This window comes from Diorhabda carinulata, chromosome 3 (assembly GCF_026250575.1).
Source record: "Diorhabda carinulata isolate Delta chromosome 3, icDioCari1.1, whole genome shotgun sequence".
In the NCBI taxonomy this organism is placed as follows: domain Eukaryota; kingdom Metazoa; phylum Arthropoda; class Insecta; order Coleoptera; family Chrysomelidae; genus Diorhabda; species Diorhabda carinulata.
This window is the reverse complement of record NC_079462.1, coordinates 32,128,014-32,140,336: the sequence shown is the minus strand read 5'-3', so window position 1 is coordinate 32,140,336 and position 12,323 is coordinate 32,128,014. Positions and strand designations below refer to the sequence as shown.

At 30.9% G+C, this 12,323-nt stretch overlaps 2 protein-coding genes across 2 annotated transcripts; one reads left to right on the top strand and one right to left on the bottom strand.

Moving 5' to 3' along the window:
• Nucleotides 1-3,716: 3,716 nt before the first annotated feature.
• LOC130891746 (dihydrolipoyllysine-residue succinyltransferase component of 2-oxoglutarate dehydrogenase complex, mitochondrial) lies at nt 3,717-10,556 on the bottom strand. The gene is made up of 8 exons (XM_057796663.1): nt 10,244-10,556; nt 10,035-10,120; nt 9,864-9,980; nt 8,325-8,605; nt 6,430-6,703; nt 5,576-5,868; nt 5,044-5,201; nt 3,717-4,142 (listed from the first exon to the last, which is right to left on the bottom strand). Exons 1-8 carry the CDS (start codon nt 10,331-10,333, stop codon nt 4,008-4,010), a joined length of 1,434 nt encoding a protein of 477 aa, XP_057652646.1. The 5' UTR covers nt 10,334-10,556; the 3' UTR covers nt 3,717-4,007.
• Nucleotides 10,557-10,722: 166 nt separating this feature from the next.
• Nucleotides 10,723-12,319, top strand: LOC130891141 (uncharacterized). The gene is made up of 2 exons (XM_057795723.1): nt 10,723-10,977; nt 12,043-12,319. The coding sequence occupies exons 1-2, from the start codon at nt 10,895-10,897 to the stop codon at nt 12,317-12,319; spliced, it is 360 nt and encodes a 119-aa protein (XP_057651706.1). The 5' UTR covers nt 10,723-10,894.
• Nucleotides 12,320-12,323: the final 4 nt, after the last annotated feature.

Below are 12,323 nucleotides of genomic sequence, written 5' to 3'. Positions count from 1 at the left end.
CCAGGGAAGTAAATAGATAATTTCATTGAATTGTACAGATCTCCACTACAACTTTTTTTATGTTGAATAATAGAAGGGTTTCCTAAAGACTTATACGAGGATGTATTGAAATCTAGTTAGCCTAAACCAGTTCCATGCATAAACAAAATATTGCGTTACCATAGCAACGAACAATAACTTATTAGAAGTGTCAGTGTAAAGTTTGACGTCAAAAAAGTAAACTAGAGTTACGCAATAAATTAAAAGAAAAAAGATGTCCACCGAAAATGTGAAAATCAAAAAATTGGAGTATCGAGCCATCATCAAGTACCTATATTTAAAAGGGTTAAGAGGTAAGCATATATACGAAGATATGCTTAATACCCTTTAGTGATCTATGTACTTCGTATGGGACCGTGAAAAATTGGACTGCAAGCTTCAAAAGAGATAAATTTTCCATTGAAGATGATGACCGATCGGGAGGGTCAGTTTCTGTGTCAGTCCTCGAAAATATGGATGCAGTTCATGACATGATTTTATCAGACCGTCGAATTGGGCTGAAACGGATATCTGAAGCACTGAATATTTCACAAGAACGCGTGCATCATATTGTTCACGTCAATTTGGATATGAGAAAAATTGCTGCAAAATGGATCCCCAAATGTTTGAATGTTGACCAAAAGCGTGCAAGGGTAGAAGCATCACGTTCGATCTGTGCTCGATTTGAAAACGATGTAGACTTCTTAAACCGAATTGTTACAATGGATGAGACTTGGGTACATTTCTACGATCCAGAAACAAAGCAAAAATCGATGGAATGGCGGACTCTGGTTCTCCATCAATCAAGAGGAGAGTAATTGAGTAATAAAATATTTTGACATCCTCGTAAGTTTGTATTGGATATAAGTATCGACAAAAAATTGTATTAGGCTTATTCTGGGTTTATGCAGTAAAAAATAGAATAACATAAAGAAAAAACAGCTAATCTTGATCACATTTTCTAATCAGCTGGTTTCCCTTTACCAAATTTCTAATAATTAATTGCTGCCTACATTATGTTGATTTTCAGTTTCTCTTTTTATGTTGGAAGAGGTACTTCTACTATGGTAAGTAGATATCAAATGTTTAAAACATGAAGTCTCCCATGAAGAATTTATTTTCTTAATTTGTATTTTTGTTTGTTTCTCTTGTTTTTGAATGATAATTATATGTATTTTTTCATCAGAAGAAAAATTTGATGATCTTACGTGTTTTGCATTAATTGTAATTTCACAAGAAACTCTTGAAATAGGAATAAAACTCGAAAAAAATTCTTCTATAACCTTTAAATGTATGATTTGTATATAGGTGGTTGTGTCAATTCATTTATTTGTTAAGAAAATTTCCCAAGTCGGTAACATAACAAGCAATTATGATTTAAACCGCTATTTGAATTTTAACAGCCTGTTATTTTAAACAGTGTTTTAGAGGTTATGGTGCGAGTGGGCATAAATGTTTTAAATGTGTAAGCAACAAAACAAAACAACCCTTACCTGCAATACCTAAAAACTAATATGAAATATATAACATATTATTCGGTCACTTACCTTAATCAGTCTTCTCAAATAAATAAAATAATTTTATAAGTAACTTTGCACAAAATCTAAGCTTCATTTAAAAAATTCATGTTGGAAAAAACAGCTTGAGACCCTAAAAGTTTCAGGGGAATTCCAAAACGGTATCAATCAGGGTTGCTAGAACCTTAGATCCATAGATATAAAGAAATGTATTTCTTCTAAAATGTATTATTTGGACCTTAATATTAATATAATTAATAATATAAGCAACAGTACGTTTATTTCTTTTGTGTTCTCCATTTTGTGAATGTTGTGTAACATCACTACGGCCTCCAGGAGCAACAGAAAAATCTTTATCGCAATATTTCCATGAAGCCTTGTGAACATTACCTGTATATGGTTTAAACCACTCTTCTTCTTTAGTCCACTCCTCCGTGAATACGCTCAACCTTTTCTTTGGCATATCTTAAGTGCTACAACTTTTCCTTTGTTTTTTTTTTCTTTAATGATTCATTGTATGAAGTATGAATAGTCTAGAAGCAGTACCGATGGTATGAATTTATTATTATTATAGAAGAAAAAACTTTTTAAAATATAAGCCAAACCTACTCAAACAGTATATAAATTAACAACCTCACTCGATTGGTGAAATGAATGCCATGGCGTAGTGTTGTGGTGGCGCCAATCTTAATGGATCAAACAGCGTCCGTTTTCGATTTGTTCCAGGACGCGAGACAAGTTAGGGACTGTCCCTTGAAATCCAGGACGTCTGGCAACCCTGGTGTCAATATCAGGAAACAACAGAGCGCGTTAGTTAGGCAACCAATGATACGTGACTCCGTAAGAGTGTAGTAACACGAGGAAGTTCAATATACTATGTCGATTGGATGATGCAAATTTCGACATCAGTCGGAAGTAAGTAGGAATTTCTGGAACCGTTAGTGATATTCATACTGAGCACACTATTTACACCACCACTCACAATTACACTATCTGACCAAGTTATTGTCTAAAGATAAACTCAGTAAACTAAGTTCGAAACGTGCGTCAGACAGTGTAATGGTGAGTGTTGGTGTAGTGTGTTCAGTATGAATATCACCAACGGTTCCAGAAATTTCAACTTACACGTTCATTGTTGTTCGAAAACTGATTTATTTATGATTTCTATTCGTGGGGTAAATTAATAAACACTTAATTTATTTAAATACAATTCACTATACTTAACTAAATTATAATATTCACTTATCACTATTACTCAACTAACTTGAATAATTTATTCAAATTCTTAGATTACTATTTCGATCTGTTTACTACGACTATTTATTATAAACTGAACTAAACGAACCCGCTTATATATACAAACGAAGTTCTTGAAAATTCTAAAAATATATAGAAACCAAACAAATAAATAACTGGACCTACCTAGAAATTATCCAAAATAAACCGCTTGCTTTAAAAACGGATTTAAAAAACATACATCAAACGGGTTCCGCGGTTTAAAAAAAGTAAGTCAAAGGCGTCACGCGCGCTTTTGCCGAATTTTAAAATTTCAGTACATATATACTTTTCACCTTGGTTTAACATACGGTGAAATTCAAAAAATAGAATTAAACTAATGTTAAAATTTAAACCTTTGTTAACCTTACTGTGCAAGTGGCCATAACACACAATAATGTGTGCGCATTTTGATGCTGCAAACAGTATTTTGTATATTTTATTTTTGTTCGACACTAAAAAGTATAATTTCGTGAAAAACAGTATAATACTGTTTAAAACAGTATAGTTGGCGTAGTAGGAGCAACAGATAACTTCTGAAGATGACTTGGCGAGACATCTAGTAGCAGAAGTTATTTTCGACAGCCTTATGACCCAAAAAACATTGAAGCAACAGTTTCTGGAAACTTAGTTGTTGGAATTGGTTAAGTAAATTTAGGAGTCCCTGTTGTCCACTATGTTTTATTCAATCTCCCTGGTAATCTGGTAACAATTTTTTTGTATTTTGGAGATGTTGAAGTTGTTTCACTTTTTGGTGAGGCCATATCTCTAATAAACCATAGGGATTGAGATCATATAAAAATCAAAGGCTTCTTTAAAGTAACAGAGGGGTATAAAATTTCACATTGCAGAATTTACTTTTGGTAAAACTGCATTATTGGTGTTCATACAGGAAAAAAAAATATCTTTAACAAAAACGTTTTTTAGTATTTTAATTAATAAATAACAAATAAAATCGACGAAGCTTCGATAATATCAAATTAAGATACACAAAAAAAGTCCAATTAAATATCTATACTCAGTTTAATTTACTGTTTTTGTTTCATAATTATAAATATTTAGTTGAGGTTTCAAAATTTGTAAAAAAAAATCGCAGCAACAAATTAAGACCGATTGATATGATTATAATTAAAAACCGCATTTACGGCACTGTAAAATAAAAGTTAAAACCATGTTTATTACTTTTAGTGGTAATTTTTAAAGGCCAGCTACTATTGTAACTGGATTTTCCACTCCTTGTTTGATTTTCTTCAAGAATAATACAGCTTCACGTCCGTCGATGATTCTGTGATCATAAGTTAGAGCTATGTACATCATCGGTCTAACCACCGCCTGAGAAAAACAGAACTTCATCAATATTTATAAAAAAACTCAAGTTATCGAATAAAAATCGAATATTTACAAAAAATAGAAACTAAATTTTAAAAACTATAACAAAATAAGTAAGGATTATGATAACAATAGTGTGTTTGTATAAATATATTGGGTTTTAAATTTTTTTAGAATCTAGCACCATAAGTTTGCTTTATCACTTAATCACAGGAGTCATAGTTCAAAGATTCCCTAGGAACACCCTATTAATGAGAATATTATATAATTGGATTTGTATTAGAAGTATCAAATTTGGTTATTCTCCTGAGATGTAGACAACCAAAACAACAAGTTCGCGGTTGCTTTCAAGTTCGCGACTGACAAAAGATTGAACTCTACCTTCCTACGAGTAGGAGCATTTTTAACAACGTTTTTATGTTACTAGATTTCTTAACACTCTTCAAAAGTGCAAGAATTAATTTTCCTCGGTTTTCAAAGACAAGGACTGTTAATTGTTAACGAAGTTGTGTTGAAAAGAACTCTCTGAAGTCTTGGTTAACTGGATAATAAATGAGGTAAGATTTTTTAAAATGATAAAAACACCCTCTCAAGCACCCCATAGCTCTCCACATGAAGTTTTTTGGGATTAATTGGACATATACATAACTATAGCAGAACAAGTAAGAACTTCATCTCTTTATCTTTCATGTAAACTTCATCTGACAAATTTATTAATCTATTTTTATAACTCTATATCCATATTTCAATTTGCTTCCAAGCTTTTGGGCTATGATGTGAAAAAAATAACATAATACGAAATTTAATATATCATTACACAGAAAGTTGGTAGGGTTTATATGAACAAGAAGTTGGTACTATTTGATAAACTAAATAAATTTTATCACTACAAACATCTACGTACCTGGCCTTTAATGGCAATTGGTCTATCAAATATACCATGCATTCCCAAAATAGCAGATTGTGGTGGATTTATAATAGGTGTACCATACAGAGAACCGAACACACCTCCATTGCTTATGGTAAAGGTACCACCATCCATGTCTTCAACAGCTAACTGTCCTGAATATAGTGAATTACAGATTTTCAAACATTTTTTCAATTTATAATTATTGATACACTCAAGAATATTGAATATCACTTACACAGTGAAATAAATAAAATCTATCCAGGGAACAACTATTGTTATAGTGACTTAAATTTGAAATTGATGAGAGTTTTACATAAAATGAACAATAATTACATATCACATAAAATTATGTCGAATTAAGTGGAATCCTAGATTTTAATATTATTGAGTTCCAAAGTTCCAAAAGTCCAAAATAGGCTATATTTGATGATGATAATATCCAATTAAAATCAGAGATTATTTTTCTAATTTTAATTCAACCAACAATTAGATTTAATTATTGTGTATACATTGTTTGTGTTCTTACCTTTTCTAGCTTTGTCTGCTACAGTGGCAATGGCCAATTCAATTTCTGCATAATTCATTCTCTCGACATTTCTTATAACAGGTACTACAAGACCTTTAGGTGTCGCAACGGCAACTGAAATGTCTACATAATCTCTGTATAAAATATCAGTGCCATCTATCACAGCGTTTACAATAGGTAGATCTTGTAAAGCGTAGGCAGAAGCTTTGAGGAAAGCAGACATAAAGCTCAACTTTACGTTATGTTTTTTCATGAAAGCTTCTTGGTTTTCTTTTCGGAAAGCCATTATATTCCTGAAAGTTAACAAAAAATAACATATTTGAAAAAAATCAATTTAGTTTGGAATGTAGTAGTTGTATTATTAAAAAATACGTAGAGAGCTTGTGAAAATCAAAATTGGAATTTATATTATAGTGATCTAGAGTGAAGTGTCCAAAAAATCATAACAAATGTCTGTTTGTTTGGAGGTTTTGATACCCAATCTTTTCAAGGTTGGAATGTTTTTAACAAACACTCCAATATTTCAAAGGGTTTTATTAGTCCCTTTGAATCACTCTAAAAACTGCTTTCTAAACACCACTATAGAACTCTGTGGCAGATTCAATATTTTCTTCAATTGCACTAGGAAATGCTTTTCATTTAAATAACTTTACACATCAGAGGCACCAATCGATGAAAAACAGTAGCCCACATTATTATAGGAAGAACTAAACACACAGAAGAAGGGATTAATAATAATAACAACTCAAAACTGAAGACAACCATGAAATTAGTGATAGAGAAACTAGACTAACATAAACTATGGCATTAGATTGAATTTTTTAGGGCATATATAAATATGGTAAAATTCTTACGTCATATCTATTTCATTAAATGTGGTCAACATCGCATTAACATTTTGAGCCTCTTTAAGACGCTGTGCAATTTTTAGCCTCATCCTATTCATTTTCACTCTGTGTTCAGTTCGTGTACCAGATATTTCTTTTGTGGGATCAGTTGGCGGTAATTTTACTGTTGCTGCTTCCAATGACTGAGCGTGACGAATAGCAGCGACTGGTATTGAACTCATAGGAGCAGCCGGTTTTGGAGCTGTTGGTTGTGGTGCTGCTGCTGGTTTCGGTGTTGGCTCTGAAATAAAAAGCGAAAGTGTATCATTGAGACCCATCAGAACATAAAAAATCCAATACTAGCTGCTATATACTGAAACTAGAAAAATGAAATAACAACCATCTGGAGTAAACAAAAATCTATTGTTATTAGTAATAGGATGAAAATATGGATCAGAAACTATGACCAAAATATTTAAGAGGTTGGCACCAAATGCTCACCACTGGCAGGGTCTTTTTGGGCAACAGTTTTTGATGATGCCAATTAATTTACCTATATCCATCTGTAATAGGAAAATACACCAAGAAAGTTTCAGGAAAAGATGGATTCTTTCAGAGCTGCATCACTCTAAAAATATTCTTTAGAAGTTTAGTGCTGTCAAATCTAAGAAATATCTGGTCTAACACACTTTCTCGCTAGATAACATACTTTAGTAAAAACCTAACGAGAGTAGGTCCAGCAGAAAATGATGCATAATTATGTGGGGAACAGAAAGAAACTACAAATCACCTAGTTACATAATTCCCTATCACCTGAGCTAATGGAAAAATTGCTTTAAACAAGAAACTCATAGGGGTAAAACAACCTTGAAACCATTGCAGATACTGTAGTTCTTTGGAACTTTGGTAACTACTGTAGGTCGAGCTGTAGATCATTCTGAAATTGCAGCTCTGATGGGAACAAAATAAACCAATCCATTAGTCTCCTCGTTTTTTAAAAAGTATTTCTTACCTTTTTTGTCTGATGCACCAGGTTGCAAATCACTAGTAGATCGTTTTTCAACGCCTTCAGAACCGATTGCAACTTGTATTGGGGCTGGCAAATAATCAAATATGAGTTAATATTTTTATTCTAAATAAGGATTCTAACCAGAGACCTGTATACTAATTTGGGTGTTTTGTTCCATGTCAATTGTGAAATGTGTTGAAATAAACTCAAAATATATGTTTTGGAAGAACTGATGTATGTGTCTTATTAATTTTCAGTGTTGATCAAGAATTATAACCAAAACAAATATGGAAGCTAATTTCAGTATCTTCAAATACACACTAAGATGACTTCTAGTTAAAACCAACCTATGGCTACTTCACACTCAGCCACCAAAAATTTATCAAGCATAGATAAATTTTAATCTATATACTTTTCTTTGTTGGCATTATTATTGTTGATGTTTGTTTTGGTTTTACAGCCAACTGGTCAGTAAATGTTGTTTAGAATGCTGTTTTAGGAAATTGTCAATGAGAAAGTGTCATAGAAATCTGATATAATACATAATGTGAAAACTAACAATATAAATGTTAGATAAAGCCTAAATTGGATCCAGAGATATCATAATGATATGGAAAATCTACCAGATTCAATATTCATAATACAATTATACTAAGCAGTCCGAGAAGAAAAAAAATTGATCACCAAGTGAGTTAAAATTAAGCAAGTTATGTATCCTTCGACAGAGGAAGCCTTTGGTGATCTTATTCAAGGATGAATTTCCTCCATCTACTTTGAGCAATTATAAAGAAGCTGTTCTTACAATGTGATTGATATAATTACCAAATATCTAAATGTAAATTAGTATTCATTTCTACATCTAGGGTATCCATAGTGGTCTGTCTATCATTTTGAATCTAAAATTAACACTAACCTGTTGGTTTAGGTGCAGGAGGTGGAGGTGGTGTTGGTGCTGATGGTTTGGGAGGAGCAGCCTCTGATGCTGCTGGTTTTTCCGCTTTCGGAGGTGGAGCTCCTTCCCCAACACTCAACTTGAACAATTCTTGTCCAGGTTTAACAGTATCACCATCTTTTACCAAAATTTCCGCTATAACACCAGCAGCTGGAGAGTGTACAGGCATGGCAGTTTTATCTGTTTCAATTTCCATAACAACTTCGTCTGCTTCGACATAATCGCCGACTTTCTTTTCGAGTCTAAAAAAAATAATTTCTGATCTTTCTAATATGTAGTTAATTTACATTATAAATTTCATTACGAAAACTTCAACAACAACTAGCCACACAAATTAATTTTCAAGTACACTCTACCAGTTTTTGCTCACCACATAATCCATTAAATTAAAAAAAATACACTGTAATTTCTCATATTGTCAAACAAGGGTGGAAAAATTGGACGCATGAAGAATGGAAGAAAGTTTTATGGAGTATGGAGTCAAAATTTGAGGTGTCTAAGAGAAGAGTGTATCTGTATATTTGTTCTTTAAATATAAATATCAAAAACGTTTGTATTGCTTTTATTTGTTGTATATCACACAAAATATAAAGTGAGCACAAACTATTGACCGGCAGTGTATGTATATTAGCATTAGAAATTTGAATTGTCCTGTCACAATTAAAACTTACTCTATGAAATAAAATTAGATTCTAGGATAACACGATTAATTATAGTTTAATCAACTAGCATTTTGGCTGTAGGCCAATCAAACATAACATATTAAACTCAATAGACAAGATAAAAATAGTAATAATAATTTCAGTTGTAATTAGGAAAATATATGAACAATAATCAAGATTTGTTAATGTATATATCTATATATTATTTATAATTAAAATACTTTTCAATTATGTTTCAAACAATTTCTGATATACAAATTGATGTGTACTTAATAATAAGAACCAGAGCTCTCTTTATTTAATATAATTTTCCCCATTAACCCAATGTATCCTTTCCTATGTTTTTTTCTTCTCAATTATGTCATCATGTTAACTCATTAACGATTTTTCCAGCATCTTACTGAAAATTTTTCTACTTTGTTTTGTCTCAACAAATCATTTTATACTTTGAAATATTTTGTGCATATTGGGTCTTTTAAAACAGATTCCCCATTTTATTTACAATTATAATTACTTATCAACGCCTTACTAGTTAGCACATGATAAAATATGTACATTGGCTGTTATCTACAATAACACTTAAATTATGTGATAATAAACTTGTAATTTAAAATTAATTATGTACCCAGGCAGTAATCACATTGAACAGAATTCAATTTCAAGATTATCCCCTCAATTTATGAAATATTTTATGTTATTTACATTGCTGAAGGGCTCGTTACAAATTAATATATAAGAAGTTATCAAATTAACGATGAAAATGTAGATATCGTAAAGAGTTTATATAAAAAAGTGGAACATTCTCATATTACTTTAAATATATTAATTAGGTACTTACTTAACATCTCCTTCAGTAACAGATTCAGCAAAAGGGGGTACTTTCACAAGTTGAATATCCAAGCACACATTAGAAGTTTGAAAAAATCTGTTACATAGGATAACTGAAGTTCTATAACTGAAAAATAGAGAATATTATTTGCGCCAATTTTATTAGGAGTATAAACATTACCTTAAGGTGTTAGCACTATTTGAACAAATACTATATTTACTAATCAATTGCTCTCCTTGATATACATATCGGTGTTTACGGGCTACCTAAAAGAGATTACATAATCTTGTATTAAAATAAAGGGTACTCACTTGTAAATGATATTATGTAACAGTTAACACGATGTGAAAAATATTAGTTAATTATAAATAAAAGTAATACATGCTCACCAAAGGGACACCCTTTTCTAGGTAATTTCCTATGTGCCGAAGTGTAGATCGGGGTATACTTCTAATAATTAAATTTAACATATTGGTCATTTAATAAATGGTTATATTTTGTAAGAACCCCCTTTATATTAATAAGTATTTTCACCAGGGGGCTCGGTTTTCAATAATTTTATCTCATGTGCTAACTATCTGTCACTAAATCTCATGCAAGAACAAAAAAATCAGAAATTGTACTAAGAACTCTTTTGACAAAAAAAGTCAAAATTATGTCATATGTGACGTCATCATCAGCGCTCAATTACCAATTATATGTTTGAAAAGGAAAAATATCAATACAAAAATGTATTTAACTGTTTCTATTTGTTAATATTACGGGTTGATTACAGGAGATACAAATTTGTGCTTTTTTGGAATATGGCCTTATCACGAGAAAGCGCTTAATTAACTTTTTACTTATTTTATTTAATATTAAAAGAAGAGGAAGTTAACCAAAATTTCTTATTTAATATTAAAAGAAGAATAAGTTAACCAAAATTTCTTATTTAATATGTCACATAGTTGATGTTTATAAAGTAATTTAATATTATTTTTAACCCAGCATCCATAAAAGTCATAAGTAGTGAATAATTATATGGAAATATAGATAAGTAAATGGCATCTTCCGCTGGAATTTATAAACGAATATTGTCGTTGATAGAAAAGTGTCCTGTCGATATAAATAAAGCAGGAGGGAGGTAAATAATTACAATAATGCATTTCAAGTATATTTTTTAAGTTATTCAAATTCATTTAATAGAACTCTTTTTGTTTCTGGCCTTTGATCAATTATTTATCGACGTATTGTGGTAAATCACACAGTACTTTTCATTTTAAGAAATTGCTTACACATGTCTCAATTACCAATTGCTGGTACGAGATTTGGTAAAAACATTGATTATAAATGCGGTATCAAATTACAACAACACTTTATAGATCATAAAGTAGTATTGTCCAGCTTTAAAATTTAAAAATATAAATTCTAGATAACTTTAACCCTTTGACTGCTCTGGACATATATATTCGTCCAAATGATATGTTTTTCATATTCTCTGAACGAGTATTTTCGAGTCTTGTAATTATCTAATTTATTGCCCAACATTACTATATTCTCTGAGTATTATTTAAGGTTAAACATGGGTGAGTGTGCATTAATTTTAGTATAGGTCTTTGTTTTGTAATATGATATTATTTTCACTAATTTAACCAAAACCTTAACATATATAACGAAATCTTCTACTAATGGGTAATAATTGGGTGAATATTTTTGAAATGTATTTTCTTCACATTCTTGTAATATATTCTCCATTTCTCATCTGTTGTGGATATTCTCACTGATAAAACATAATCTGTGAATCTTCAATTCAAACAATGATTATTATCTGCTTTAGCGAATAAATATGCAGCCACTGAAATCAATGTGCACAGAGAACACCAAACCTCACAGTGGGTGGCGCAGTCAAAGGATTGATGGAAAATGTTTAACAAAACATATTTTAGGACTCCAAGATTATATCTGATAAACAAGTTACAAATAGATCCACAAAAAATTATATTTTAACCACAATGGCTTTGAAATAAAATAGATTCTAATAAAAAGAAATTTTCTGATAATAAAAGTAAAGATGAACACTATTATACAAAATCTAATGACTATGAGAACTTAATAATTTCAACTGTTTCAATTTAGCAAATTTTTAAACTGTATAATGGTTAATATTACAAAGATATTTTGTTTTTAATTTTGATGTAATCTTTTACAGGGATATAAGTGATCATTTGAAACAATACGTAAATACGGCTTACAAGGAAAATAAATTTGAATCAAATCACAGCTATTGGGATAAACAATATATTGCTCTTCAAAGATTAGTGAATAATAATCATAAAAACAAATACAAAAGAACACTTGCATCTTCTGCTACAGGATTAACAGCAGAACAGTGCAACATCGCCTTGTCCAACGAATATTTGAGTGAAGTTAATCAAAAAGAACAGTCATTCTTCAGAAAATTAATATCTCTTAAATCCGAACCTTAAAAAA